This window comes from Marmota marmota, unplaced genomic scaffold (genome assembly GCF_001458135.2).
Source record: "Marmota marmota marmota unplaced genomic scaffold, marMar, whole genome shotgun sequence".
Lineage (NCBI taxonomy): Eukaryota > Metazoa > Chordata > Mammalia > Rodentia > Sciuridae > Marmota > Marmota marmota.
In genome coordinates this window covers 800,305-815,232 of record NW_026000222.1, presented here as the reverse complement: position 1 = coordinate 815,232, position 14,928 = coordinate 800,305, and the positions used below count along the sequence as shown (strand labels likewise).

Below are 14,928 nucleotides of genomic sequence, written 5' to 3'. Positions count from 1 at the left end.
GCGGCCACCCTGGCCCTGGGCCTTGGTGCGAGCCGGCTTCTCTTGCTGGGGATGTGGAGGGCTGGGTGGTAGCTGCAGCCGCAGGCCGCCTTCTCACATCCCCCTTAGAGACACGGGTCTTCTCCTCTCTCCCGAGTGCAGGCTGCCCCTCTGGCCAGCAGGCGGCTCTGTCGTGGCCCTGCCCCTCACAGGCCCCCGCTTCCCTCCGCGCCCCCATCACTGCCGCCTATCACTGGCGCACCACCGACTGCGCCCCCGGCCCACGGTGCTGAGGTTGGGGACCAGGCAGGGCATTGCTGAGCAGTGTACCCTTCCATGGGTGTGAGGCCTGGCCCCCTCTATAAAGGGCTGGGCGGGAGATGGCCTGACCCTGGGTGGGGAACCGTCCATCAGGACGTGAGTCACAGGCCACCTGGCTGGCCGAGTGTCTGCAGAGGTTAGCTTCTCGGTGCCTCGCTGCCCCCTGCACAGGGCCCGTGTCCCCACATGTTCTTTAAAGGGATGTGGGGGAAACTCTGGGTGTTCTGGGGTCCCTAGCCCTGGCCATTTCTTCCAGGAGCTCAGGGTACCCTTCCTTGCCCTGCAGAACACCAAAGCATATAGATTATTACTGCCCTGGGTCTTTTCTGTTTTTCAGAAAAGCTCTTTATGGAGCTATAATCACACACCAAACACTGTCCCTGCGCACACCGTACAATCCACTGGCTTCGGTGGACTCACAGTTGTGCGCAGACCACCACTGGGTGCTCCATTCCACCTCCCAGAAGCTCCGTGACCACCTGTAGTCATTCCCAAGCCCACCCTCACGCCCTCTCCCCTCAGCCTTGGCCCCAAACAGACATCGTCTCCTTTCTGTCCATGTACATTTGGCCATTCTGGGCTTTTTTAAAATATATATAATTGCATTTGACAAACTTAACATCCCTTCATGATAAATACCTTAAACAAATTAGGTATTGAACAGACATACCTCAACATGATAACAGGCCCCCAACTGACATGCCAATGCTAATCCATAATCCAATCACCCCAAAGACCCATCTCTGGACATTCTACACTGGGGACCGAGTCTCCAATATGTGAGCATTGGGGATCGTCCAGACCCAAACGTGACAATATCTGTGATGCATTTTGAATGGATTTTTGCATAACAAAAGTTTAAGTGGAGTTTATTTTTTCATGTGTGGTTATCCAGTTGTTCAGCTATAATTTATTGAAAAGATACCCTTTCATTGAGCCATCTTTCCAACTTTATCAAAAATCAAGGACATATTTGAATGATTCTGTGTGTGGATTCGTGATTTCCTTTATTGATCTATGTTTCTGTTCCTTTGCTAACACCACACTGTTTTGACTACTGTGGCTTTATAATAAGACCTAAAATTATAGTGATTCCATAAAATAATTTTATTTTTTTCAAAGTTGTTTTGACTGCACATGTCAATTTTGGAATTATCTGTATAATATCTGTTTGTATCTGCATGTCCTTGAAGTGTCTTGATTGGAATTACATTATTTCCGTGGGTCATTTAGGAAATAATGACCATTTCTGAGGGTCATTTAGGAAATAATGACTTCGTTGAGGGTGCCAGTCCCTGAACATGGTCAGCTCTGCCCTCTTGTGGTGTTTTCAGCTAAGAGATGCTGTATGTTTTGTTAGATTTACACATAAATGAATGTTTCTTCTTTTGTTTTTTCCTGCTTTTCTTCTTTTTCAACTTTTGTAAGAGGGGAGTCTCTCCGTTTCTAGTTGTTGCTAGTAGTTGTCTGTGCCTGTGCAGCTAGTCTGTCTTCCTCTGGTAACTTGGTGGTCCTCTGGTCAGCCTCAGGAGTGTTGGTGAGTAACCTGGGGGACCCCGGGTGCAGTCCTACTTGCCTTGCCCCGTGCAGCCTCGCATTTGTCTCTTCTGCCTTGTTGCCATGACTGACCTCCAGCACCAAGCCCAACAAGAGTAGTGAAGTGGACATCCTCATCTAGTTCCTGATCTTCATCAAGTGTGATGCTAGCTACAGGCTTTCTAGTAGGTTTCCTCCTGTGTATGACGTGCTGGGCTTGTTGATCACACAGGGATGTTGAAGACACTCAGTTGGCTTTTCTCCATCAGGCTGTTGGTACCAGGGGTCACACTGATGTGGAACCAGCCTGTGTCCCCAGGTGTACCACTTTTGTTATAGTGGGTGTGTGTCCTTAATGATGGTCCCTCCAACAAGGTATCATCAAGCAGTTTTGTTGTGATGTGAAATCCTGGAGGGAGGGGAAGCCTGCCGCACACCTGGGCTGCCCTAGGTCACGGCCTGGAACAGCGTGTCACTGTGCTGACAGCTGTGGGCAGTCATGTATCTGAGCATATCTAATACAGAAAAGGTACAGCAAAAGGGTGGTATAAAAGGTTTAAGAAAGCACTTACCATGGATGGAGCTTGTAGGAGTGGAAGTCGCTCCACTGCACACGTAGGCTGCAGTGGGTTTAAAAAAAACACAACTTTCTTCCGTAATAAGTTAACTTTAGTTTACTGTAACATTTTTACTTTGCAATTTTTTTTTTTTAGCTGTCTGACCCATTTGTATGAACCCTTAGCTTAAGACACAACATTGTATGGCTGCATAGAAATACTTTCTTTATATCCTAATTCTGTAACACTTTTTCCTGTTTAGTTTTGTCTTGGCTTTTTAAACTTTTTTGTTATAAGCCAAAACACAGTGTGCATGTCAGTGGAGGCCTGTGCACCAGGTCTCTGTCTTCTGCTGCATGCCTTGTCCCACCAGAAGGCCGTCACTTCCCTGGTGACAGTGTTGTCCTTCAGCGGGAGGCTCTGAAGTAGAGATGAGAAGCGTAGTGCAGACAGCAGGCACCGTTGGCTGTCCTGGTCTCAGGAACCGTGCAGGGCCATTTCCACAGCTCCTCCGCATGCCTGGGCCGCACCCAGGCTGCAGCACCGTAGCCCTGACTTGGCCCTGGGCAGTTCTCAGCTCCATTGTGATCAGGGCCACGGTCGCATGCGCCGCCCAGCGTGGCGCCCTGTGCTGACCTTTGCTGAGGCCTTGGCCTTCATGGGACGTGGCCTGTGCTTCCCTGGTCTTGTGCTCTCTGTGCCTGGCCTCACACTGCGGGGAGCGTCCCTCCTCTTCTGCCTCTGCAGGGCCTGGTGCGGGATGGTGGTGCTCTTCTGCCACCAGGGCAACCACTCGGCCTGGAGCTCTCTTTTATGAGGCTCTTAGCTGTGAGTTGTTACGCAGAGTGTGGCCCTAGCCCGTTCTGTCACCTCTTGTGTCTTGGCTGCGTCTGGGAGTGGGCTTGCGGAACCGGCGTCGACCCCGTTGTTGACTGTGTGTGTCCAGCGCTCCTCTCCCTCCACTTGCTGATGCTCTGAGTCTTGTCTCCTTATTTCTGTGGAAGTTCATGTTTCATTGCTTTGATGTTTTTCCCAGAGAACTACTTTTGGGTTCACTGAGTTTTTCCTATTGTTCTTCTCTTTTCAATCTTACCCATTTCTGTTCTTACCTTGGATCACTTCTTCAATTTGATTTTGGCCTGTTTTTCTCTTTTTCTAGCTTCTTCTGGTGATTTGAGACCTTTCCTCTGTACTAATAGATGCATTTGCTTCTATGAGTTTTCCCCCAACCACTGCTTTAGCTGCATCCCTCAGATTTCAATAGGGTGTATTTTCATTTTCATTCAATTCAAAATATTTTCAAATTTTCCTTAAGACTTTCTTTTTTGGCCATGGATTACTTAGAGTGTCTTGTGTTTTTTTCTGAATGCTTGGTGATTTTTCTGTTATCCAGTATTGATTTTCTAGTTTAATTTCATTGCAGTCAGAATGCCTACATGGTATGATTTCATTATGTTTAAATTTGTTGAGGTGTTTTCCGTGGCCCAGAGTGTGCTTTCTCTTGGCGGCAGATCTGGTGTGAGTGAGGAAGTGTGTTCTGCTGGGCCTGGTTGGAGTGCGCTGCTCACGTTGGAAAGGTGGTGGCTGGCACAGCTCCGCTCTGCACTTCTTGGGTTTCCTCATTGCTTGTTCTATGACTAAAGTGAAGAGTTGTGGAGTCTCCAGCTGTAACTGTCTATCTTTGCCCATGTGTTTTGAAAGTCTTGTTTGATACACACACATTTGCAGTCATTAGGTCTTCCTAGCAAGTTGGCCCTTTCACCAACAGGTGGTGCTCCTAGAAATGTCCTTGGCTATTGAATTTATTTTGTCTGGTGTTAATATAGCCATTTTAGTTTCTGTTTTGTGTTTGCATGGTATGTATGATTCTATCCCACCATGACTGTATTTGAAGTAAATTTCTCATAGACAGCATGTGATTGGTCAAGGTATTTCTTCAGTCCAGCCTGACAAGCTCTGTCACTTAACTGGTGTGTTTAGACCATTTACGTTTAGTGTGATTTCTGATGGGCTCGAATTCAAGCCTGCCACTTTATCCTGTTTATTGTTTTGCCCTGGGTTTTTTGCTGCAGTCTGGCTGGGCACAATTCAGGAGCCACTTGTCAAAAGAAACGAGCTTTATTTTTAGCACCACACACGCCAAACAAAACAGCTCCTCAGGAAAAACCCTCAGAGCCCAACTGCCACCACCGGCTTCCCACAAGCCTCTCCACCTCCCCCACTCCTCCTGCTCTTGAGGCCGATTGGATGGGTCGCGTGGGCGGAGCCAAAAAAAGTGCCCCAATGAGCAGCTCCATGGTCTGAAAGGGCGGGGAAACAGCCCAATGAGCATCACCACAGAGGAGCCAATCAGCTAGAAGTTGCTGGGTCGCTGTGAGCCAATCATCAGCTGGCAGTCTGAAAGTTTGCTGGGGCCCTTCGGCTGTGGCTCTCAACAGTTTTTCATTTCTGGGCTTCGGGGATAAGAGTGTAGTTGCTCATTTTCCACAGCCTACTTGGAATCAACACCATCATGCTTCCAGAAAACTGTAGAGCCTTGCCACATGCAGACCACAGCACCCCACACTTGTCTGTGGCAGCTTCAGGCATGACTGTGCTAGAAAGTGTTAAACTGTGCTTTCAGCCTCAGAAGTGCAGAGAACTCAAGAGGCAAGGGTGAGTCCTGTTGCTGCACCCAGATGTTCAGTTTCTGTTGCTTGTGCTTTATCCCTGATGCCCCAAGTCTCCTGCTGCTGCGTTCCGTGTCTGAGTACGGTCTTCGGCGTTACTGGAGACCAGGTCTGCCTGCAGCACACTCTCTTGTCTCTCTCCGTCCGTATTCCTGGATTTGGAATTCTGGGTTCATAATCATTTTATTTTAGAGCTTTAAAACTATAGCTTCACCAGGTGTGATGTGATCCCAGTGATTGGGAGGCCAAGGCAAGAGGGTCCACTCAAGACCAGCCGGGCAACCTTGAGACCCGGTGTGAAAATAAAACATAGAGCTGACCATGGATCTCAGAGGTAGAGTGCCCCGGGGTTAATTCAAGGACCACACCCACCCACAAAAAAGTAAAGCATTGTCTTTTTCTGACTGCCATCAAGATTCTCTCTTTGTCTGTAGTTTGAGTCGTTGATAATTGGATTAGGTATATGCAGACGTGTACTTCTGGGGGTTTGCCCTGGGATCCTCTAAGGTTCTTGAATCCACAGACTTATGTTCTCACCAGATTTGGGGATTCTACCCAGATTTCACCCAACCTCTTGCTTTTTCCTCCCCAGCTCTCCTCTGCCATTTTTCCAGGAGTGAGAGCTGCCCGCTGGGTACCACCCAAAGGACTGCTGCTGCGGTCATGCTGGACCCTCTCCATTGCGCCCTTCGGTTCCCGGTCCCCTCCTGGGGGTCTGTTCTGTGTTGAGCCATCCAAGGCCCTACTCCTGCTTTACATCTTCATGTCCTTGCTGAGCCGTTCTGGCTGTTTGATCCATTTCCAGAGTGTGGTCCTTCATTTGTGGAGCATTCTCATCCCGTGTGCTGTACGGTCTTTGCCAGGCAGTTCCCACCTCTGTGCCACCTCCGTCTCCCACTTGCTGATGCTTCCTGGTCCTTTGTGTGCTGACTCCTGGACATTCTGGACCTTATGTTATGAGATTATGGGTCTCGTTTGCACCTATAAAAATAGTGTTCTTATTGGCTAAAATCCTTAAGTCCCAGCCTGCCTTCTCTGGGGTCAGCTTTGTGTGCACCTGTCTCAGGTGTACCACCCGGCGCCAGTCTGTCCACAGCAATGGAACACATCCAGGCCAGCAGAGGGAAATCAGCAAGTTTAAATAGTGTTTGCGGTTTGACTTAAAAGCATAGCTCCCAGCTCCAGAATGCTGCACCCCTGAGCCACTCCAGCAGCCCTGGACAGGAGTTTAGTTTGAGACGTGCCCTGGGGTGGGATTTGGCACAGCCTTTAGAAGTGGACAGGCAGCTCACGTCCAGCTGGGGCCCTGAGTGCTGAGCCTGGGCCAGTCCCGTCTCTAGATCTGGAGAGCTGCACGCTGCCTGGGGACTAATGAGGTGGTCCCGGGCTGGGCAAGGGCAGGGCAGGAGGGTGGCCCTGGCGGGACGGAGCTCTCTCAACAGAGGGCTGTGTTTTTCAACAACGTGTCTAATTCCAAAAAGCACCTGGGCCGGGATGGGAGGTCCACAGCAGGGGAGACCCTCTCCAAAGGGAGTGTGCCCAGTCCAACCTGCCCGTCCCTCCCACCTTCTGCAGGTGTCCCCGGGGTTTGAAGAGAAGGAAGGGGAGCTGCTGGTCAGGGGACCCTCTGTGTTCCGAGAATACTGGGACAAACCAGAAGAGACAAGAAGTGCGTTCACCTCGGACGGCTGGTTTAGGACAGGTAGGGCCAGCTCTGCAGGGGCTGGGGCCACCTGGTGGGCTGCTGTCCTGTGCCTGAGTATCCAGCTTCCCCCAGCTCCCAGAAGAGGGTCCTCAGGCTGACATCCCTCAGGAGACAGAGCCCGCCACACAACGCCCTCTGTCCTCTGGCACATGCGTGTGCACGCCCAGTGGCCTAGCCCCACACGTTCCTTCCAAGTGGTCCTGCGGCCCCTGTCCGGCCACAGCCTTGCCTGTGAGTCCTCCACCTCGGTCAGGGCCACTATGGTGCTCTATGTGGTCCTGCCCTGTTGCCCCCCACCAAGTCCCTCTGCCCAGTGGCCTGTCCTGCAGCTCGGGGTGTGGGCCAGTGTGGCGTCCTTTCTCCTGAGACACCACCCAGCGCTGAGCAGCTGCCCACCTCCGTCCTGCCTCCTCTGTGAGAAGCGGGCCTGGCCCGGGATCCAGAGTCCTGCAGGACACGGCAGGTATGGGTGTGCCCTGGTGGCAGTGTGGCTTTGGCAGGAGGACACACACAGGAGGAGCCCCTGCCTTCGGTGGGCGCTGGGTAGTTTTCCTCTTCGCCTGCCTTTAGTGTGAACGTGTTCATTTTGTAATTCTTAAGGCAACATTTTTCCAAAAAGCCGTTTTCCCACGTTGCAGTTTGCTGGCCTCTGTGACAAAGGGGCTTATTCCTTGCTCTTGGGGGCTAGCGGGTCAGGCAGGGCAGGTCTTGTGCGTCTGAGAGAGGTAGGGAGGAGGCCTGTGGCCTCACGAGCGTAGCCCTCAGCCTGGTGGCCCCAACGACCCTGGAAGCAGAGCTTCTCAGCCCACCAGACCCACATGGTCAGGAGGCCACAGGATCCAGCACCCTGGGGGCCCGAGTCACTGGGTCACAGAAGACGAGAACTCAGCCACCTGGAGGTCCAAGTGCAGTTGAGACAACCCCGGGTGAAATTTCAGACGAGGGTCCTCCCTGCTGAGGAGCAGGGACACCCAGGAGCTGCCCCTGCCCCCCAGCACCTGGGGCCTTTGGGGCCATGCACTGGCTCTGGCCATTTACCTCTCAGTCACCTTCCCGTCCTCTCCCAGTGACTCTGGCCCCACTGAGGCTGGGAGGGAGGCCACAGAGAGCACCACAGATGGGCAAGGATAGGGCTAGGCGTGCTGTGGGTAGGCCTGTGGGGTGCTGGAGATGTGCAGGGTGAGCCTTTCATGAGCCCAGAACAGGCTGCTGCCCCTGGGCAGGCTCCACACGGACCACCTTGCCGGGCATCAGAGGTCGGGAGTCGCCAGCTGTGGTTAGCTTGTTATGTGCCCCGCGGGCCCCTCGGAGCCTCCCACTGGGCGAGCTTTCTGGTGGACACCAGCCTGCCCTGATCATCCCTCAGTGGTCACAGGGAACTCTGCTTCTGAACCGCCCACGTCCCCAGGGCCCGAGCCCATGCAGCCCCGCGGAGGCCCTGGCTGGCTCATGGTCACCTCTTTTGGTTTCATTCCCTTTATTTTAAAATGAAGACAAAAGCTGTTGGTTTGTTCTTTTTCCCCCACTTAAAAGCATAGGAACCCAACAGTGTAGGTTTTGCCAAGGCCGGGTCACCCGTGTCACCTCTGGGTGACATGCACAGGGTGTCCAGCTGAGAGGAGGGCCCCAGTGCCCTGGTGGCATGAGAGGAGCAGCGCAGGTTGGTCGTTGGAGCGGTGTCCATGGAGAAGGTGATTTCAAACTCAGCTCAGTTTCACTTGGTGTACCGCAGACAGGAAGGCAGCCTCCGCCTGGGCTCACTGCTCTTGGGGGTGAGGCCTGGGGGCGCACGCCTTTGTCACAGGCCATTAGTGATGCAGCCTGCATAACTGCAGAGCCTCAGTCAGCTCGCAGCTGCCGCTCCTGCCGATGCTAAGTGGAAATCAGGGTAGCGTAGACTTAACCCTTTCCCTGGCCAGCCCCTCCTGCTGTCACTGTGCTTGGGAAGGGCCAGTCTGCCAGCTCCTCAGCGGCCTCCATGGGTCCGCCGGGACGTCTCTGCCCTGGGAATGTGCAAGAGGGTCCCTGGAGTAAGTCTCCTGAGCTTCTCCAGACTCACTGCACCCAGGCTGTTCAGAGGACCCCGACGCTTACCTGTCGCCCAGGTGAGCCCAGGAGCTGGGAGCCTGTGGTAGGCTTCTGCCTGGCTGGTGCCGTGGGCAAATGGCAGCTCATTCCGGGGCTCATTCAAGAGTGACCTGGGCTCAGGAGAGAGGGTCCCTGCCAGTGTAGCTGCAGCAGGGTGGGTGGGATCTTAAAACCATGAATCCTGTTCCTGTGTGTAGCCAGCCAGGGTAGGGAGTGGACAGTGAGTGTCCCAGGTCCCGGCATAGTTACAGGGGTGCGTGAGGGGTGGTGGGGCAGGGCCCTGCTCAGGGAGAGGATGGAGGCATCTGCTCTGGCAGAGAGCAGCCCTGACCCCCAGCACCGAGCTGAGTGGCGGCACATGGAGGCTTGTGGGCACCACGTGCAGGTCCCCCTGCGTTTTCACTCTGTAGCGTGTGGCTGGCTGCTAGGCCACTGCTGCCCTGGCCTGTGTCAGTCTGCAGTGTGCTGTGGACCTTCACCCTGTGCTCTTGCCCGGAGCCATGGTGAGTGCAGACCTGTGGAGGTCATGGCCAGCACCATTGGGCCCACCAAGACCTGGGCTGGGAGTGAGGTTCTGCTTGGCACCTGTCCTGTCAGCAGGTGGGGGCTCTGCATGGGAAGTTCCCCCGGAGAAGCTCAGGCCGGGAGGAGACCACAGGGGAGTCCCTGCAGACAGACGGTGGCCCCAGGCTTCCCGAGACCCAGCCAGGGCCGCAGGAGCGGGCATCTGGGCCAAGGCTCCACGTGTGCTGGGCAGAAAGGAGCGTGACCTCTGTGGGCAGCATGGACCCAGGTGGAGCCCCCGGCCTGCAGGCCCAGAGGACATGGGATTTCTTCAGTGGGCAACAGGAAGCCTGGTCCTGCACCTGTCTGGCTATGTAAGCAGCAGCTGTGCCCTTCCAGGGGGGTGCGCCACCCCACAGAGCTATCACGTGAGAGCAGAGAGCCCAGGTATGGGCACCAGCACAGGTCCAGGCCACACCTCCAGCCCAAGCACCCTCTGACCACGGCAGAGATGTGTGCTACCTGTCACTGCAGGCCACCCCATCCCCAACCCGAGGGCAGGTGGCCTGGAAAGAGCACAGCAGCCACCTCTTCTGAGACCCTGCCCCTGCCCACAGCCAAGGAATTGCTCCAGAAAGCCTGAGCCCTACTCAGGAGACCCCAGGCCAGGCCCCAGCTCCACGTCTGACCCCACAGTGACCTGGCCGTTCAGCAGAACTGGGAAGTCCAGCTGTCACCTGAGGCTGCAGCCGTGTGGGCGAGGGTTGCAGAGGGTTGCCGGCCTGAGCCGTGCTTCGAGTCCAGCACTTGCTTGCCCTGCATGGTCACCAGGGCGGGTCACCAGCCACAGAGTATAGCTGAGTCTCCAGACGGGGTCGGTGGAGGCCAGGCACATGCTTGGGCAGCTAGAGGCACGGGGCAGGTTGACACAGAGTGTCTTGCCAGCCATGGGAAGCTGTGACCCTGTGACCTCAGGGTGTACACACTGGGGACAGGTCTGCAGAAGGCCCAGCATGACCCATGGCAGGGCAGAGGACCTCGCAGGTGCCTGAGAGGTCAGTAGAGGGTCTGACCCAGTCACTGGGCTTCCTGCTGCTCCCCAGCTCCAGCTCCAGGCAGAGCTGCCGCCCCACTCCCGGCCTGGCCTGGCCTGGCCGCGGCGCACCGTGCGCGTCCCAGGGCCCTGCTCGGTAGCACCTCAGTGTCCAGGCTGCATCTGGCCTTCATGGCCCTCCTCTGGCTCCTGGCCAGCGCTGCAGGCATGTCCAGGAAAACCCAGAGGCTCAGCCCTGCCATCAGGCTGCCTTCTCCCTCAGCTTCTGAATTCTGGGGTCTTCGGAGGCTTTGAGGCCGATGCCTGACTCCTTCCTCCCACTGACTCCAACAAGGTGCGCCCCCTCATGGCCCGAGCCGTGGAGCAGGCGCCCTTGCTCCTGAGGGCCAGGAGGTGCCTTGCAGAGCTGAGTCCTGAGCGTCCCCAATTCCTTGATTACGTCGCCTGCGCCCGCCCTCATCCCTGTCCCGTGCTGCCGCCCCCTCTGTCCCTCGGTGTAGAGTGTTGTCCTGGTCCTTCCCCACACAGGGCCTCTCCTCCCTGATTCCAAGGCATTTCCTCCCTGGGGCTATCCACCTGCCCATTCCCAAACCTCCGCGTGCCTGGTCTCAGAAGTGAGAGGCGCCATCTCAGGCGCTGGCAGTGTGGGGCACCCCCAGAGGGCAGAGGGAAGGCCCAGAGCCCCTCACAGCCCGGGTGAGTGGAGTGTGGGGGCCCTCGGGAGCCTGTGTGTGCCAGACTGTCTTTACCCAGGGGCTCAGCTGGGGCCAGGCTGTCCCAGCAGAGGGCACCAGGAGAGTCAGGACCTCACGGGGAGGTGTAGGTGGGGCCTCGGGGGCAGGAGGAACATCCGGGGAGGCCAAGTCCAGGGCAGGACAATGGCTCCCCCACGCACTGCCCCACACTGGCATCGGGGTGGCTAGAGGCCCAGGGGAGCCGGGTCAGAAACCTACCTGCAGGGACCCCAGTGCCAGGCAGCACCTCCCTTGGACAGTGAGCAGCCTGAGGATGCAGCCCTGGGGCAGGAGAGCCAGCACTGGGGCATTGGTGTGCTGAGGAAAGCCATCGACCAGCAAGTGGCCATGCTTGGGATCCCAGTGACTAGAGGCTGAGGCAGGAGCATCGCAAATTCAAGGCCATCCTCAACAACTGAACACGACCTCGTCTCAGAAAAAATAAGAAGGGCTGGAGATGTAGCTCAGTGGTAGATTGCCCCTGGGTTGAATCCGCAGTAACCCCCCCCCCCAAAAAAAAAAGAAAAGGGGCGGGTGTGGCCTGGTGGCAGAGCACCCTTGGGTTCAGTCACCAGGGAGGCCGCCTGGTCCTGGGGGCATGGCTGGAGCCAGGCTACAGTGGGACTGGGGGCAGGAACAAGCCCAGGACAGGGTGTGTCCACCATCCCGTCAGCCCACCCTGCATCCTTTCCTGCTGGCCAGTGCCCACAGGCAGGCTGTCCCAGGACAAGCGGGAGGCCACCGCACTGGAGGCCTCCAGGCCCGCCTCCTCCATGAACAAGCCTGGAGCCCCTCTGGCACCCGTCCATCTTGCTTGGTAGATGGGAGCACACCCCAAGCTGCAGGTCACAAACTTGGCAGGAGGTGGATGGTACCGCGGTCTGCAGTGACGTGCTGTGAGACATTCATGGCCCCGGGGAGGGGAGCCTGTGCAGACTGGGGGCAACATGCATCTGCAGACACACAGCGTCCCCCACCCAGGAAGCCGCCTGGGCAGGGCGCAGCCTTCCACTGGCCCTGCACCCGGCCCCACTGCCCCTGTGGCTGAGCATCCAGATCTCAGTGGTCATGGGATCCTGGGGAGGAACAAGTGAGTGGCTGGCTGTTTCAGGTGGCAGAGGTCAGGGGCGAGGGCAGGAGGACCCCTCTCGTCAGGGAAGCGTGGCAGTGACCCTGCAGGAGGTCTGGGATGTGCCTGTTCACACCCAGCACCAGGCGGGGATGTCCTCAGGGGCCCACAACAGGCCAGAAGGGCGACGTGGGTTAGCCAGGCTCTGACGGCTTCACAGCTCTCGTCTGACTGCACCAGGCTGGGTCAGTGTCAGGGCTGTTCCTCACGCCTCCTGCTCAGGGTCAGCTGCCAAGCTGGTGTGCTGCCGTGTGCAGAAAGGCCCCTCACTAACAGTGGCCAGTCACCACTGATGGCAGTGGCAGGGACAGGCCCACGTGCAGCCTGCAGCGCAGGGTGTCACAGGCCTGATCCCCCTGGCTCCGGGCATGTTGTGGGCACTGGCTTGACTCTGTGGGGGCCGTGTCCGCGGTCCCCCAGGCACAGGGCAGGACAGTGGAGAGATGTGAGTGATGGGTGCCAGGGGCTGGTGGCCAAGGTGTCCACAGGCGCCCCAGGGTTTTCTCCTGGGGACTCGGCGCACCCAGGTTGCCCTGGGGATGTCACAGAGCCCACTTTTTCAGGGGACACTGCTGTGTTCAAGGATGGCAAGTACTGGATCCGAGGCCGGACCTCAGTGGACATCATCAAGACCGGAGGCTACAAAGTCAGCGCCCTGGAGGTGGAGCGGCACCTGCTGGCCCACCCCAGCATCGCAGGTGAGCACTTGCCAGCTGCTCGGGGACCTTTCCCTGCTCGTGGCAGGGGGGTCCTTCCTGCTGCCAACCAGGTGCCCCCTGAAGTGCACCTTCACCAGGACACAGGCTGGGGCCGGGCCTGAGCTACCGCCCACCGAACCCCAGTTTGGCTTCCAGGTGACGAGGTGCACACGCGGTCTGCAGGGCAGTATGGGGAGGCAGACCCCGGAGACACCACGCGGAGCCGTCCTCACACCCGAGGGTAGCCAGTAGGGCTTTCCAGAGCCTGGACGTGGTTGGGCTGCCGTCCACCTTCTCTGCGAGGCCCCGCTGCTGCTTGACCCGCGCAGTCACTGGGGATTTCCCAGGTGTCCCAGCCTGACCTTCTGTTCCAGATGTGGCCGTGATTGGGATTCCAGATGTGACATGGGGCCAGCGGGTCACAGCTGTGGTGACTCTTCGAGAAGGACACTCATTGTCCCTCAGGGACCTCAAGGAGTGGGCCAGGTAGGGCAGGGGCCCGGGATGGAGTGTCCTGGGGACTAAGGGGCAGAGTGGACTGTCGTGGGGTCTGTAATGACAGGGTGGACCATCCTGGGCAATGAGGAGATGGCCCTGGTCTTGGCCTTGTCCCTTTTAGAGGTGGACAAGAGGAGCAGGCAGGCCAGCAGTGAGCCCTGTGGGCGGTGCAGACCTGGAGAGAGGACACCCCCTGCCCTGACAGGAGGGGGCAGAGGGGCATGTCCTGGGCCCTGGGCTGTCCCTGCTCTAGGGCCAGTCTCAGATCGGCAGCAGGCCCTCCCCTTCTAGACCTGCGGAGCCAGGCCCCGTGTCCTGAGCCCCCCACCCCTTCCCCTTCCTGTCCTCAGGGTGGCCCCAGCTGCCTCGTGCCATGCTGGCCCCTTGCTGGCCTGCAGCAGAGCCCTCCCCAGGGACCACCCGGGCCTGGTGGTCCCGCCCAGACTAGGCTGAGCTGTCCTTCAAGGCCAGGCAGGATGATGGGGACCCTCTGGGACCTTTGGGGCGGAGCCTCAAGGGGCCAGCAGACTGGGCTGCAGCTGCGGCCCAGCTGTGTCCCGAGCCCTCCCAGACCAGGGCCTCCCACTGTCGCGCTCTGCCCAGCCCGTCCCCTCCTCCCCCGGCTGAGGTGGCTCCGGCTGGTCCAGAACTCGTCTCCAGCAGCGGGAGCCTGTGCTGCGTCGGGGCAGTTGGCGTCCCCGAGGGCAGCACGTGGGAACGCAGGCGGGTGGCTTTGGCTGTGATGAGGAGCGGTGCCCCGTGCTGAGCGCTGCAGGAGCGCCCGTGGGGGTCTCTCCAGCCTCTGGCTTCTGTGCGCTTGTCTCTGGTTCTGGTCAGCTCCTGCCCAGCACCCGCAGGGCCCCTGTTGGTCGTTGGGCTCACAACGGTGCCTGTGAGGAGGGCCCGAGACAGGGAACTGCGTGCAGAGGCCCGGGCACACTGCCAGTTGCAGCCGCGCAGAGCCCAGTGGGGGTCCAGAACTACTGGTACTGCAGACCCTGTCCCCTGATGGCCCAGAGCCATCCCCTGGAGCTGGAGGAGCTGCGGGGGGCAGGCCAGCCTGGGGAGGAGTCCCCCTCATGACTCACAGGTCTGCCTGCCGCTAGGGTCCCGGCCCAGCACCATGGGGATGTGGAAGGGCTGCCTGGACAGGTCACTTATGGGCACAGAGAAAGTCGCGAACATGACTCACCCAAACACTGTTGAATGTAGACAGCACACTTCAGTGACAAGGTGGGCCACGTGGTTGGGCCACAGGGTCTGCGGGCCTCAGTGGTCTCCTGGTCTCAGTGGTCTGCTAATCTGTTGGTCTCCTGGTCTTGGTGGCCTGCTGGTCTCTTGGCCTCCTGGTCTTGGTGACCTGCTGGTCTCTTGGCCTCCTGGTCTCGGTGGCCTGCTGGTCTCTTGGCCTCCTGGTCTCAGTGGCCTCCTGGTCTCAGTGGTCTCCTGGTCTCAG

The 14,928-nt window shown here is 57.5% G+C and overlaps 1 protein-coding gene across 3 annotated transcripts in view; it reads left to right on the top strand.

The window, feature by feature from the left end:
* The window catches only part of Acsf3 (acyl-CoA synthetase family member 3), a 37,074-nt gene that overhangs the window by 18,744 nt on the left and 3,402 nt on the right, over positions 1–14,928 (top strand). For all 3 annotated transcript variants that reach the window (XM_015495950.2, XM_048792494.1, XM_048792493.1), the window contains 3 exons: positions 6,638–6,764; positions 12,840–12,974; positions 13,349–13,460. In XM_015495950.2, the coding sequence (XP_015351436.2) occupies positions 6,638–6,764; positions 12,840–12,974; positions 13,349–13,460 (374 nt within the window). The remainder of the gene's footprint in view (positions 1–6,637; positions 6,765–12,839; positions 12,975–13,348; positions 13,461–14,928) is intronic.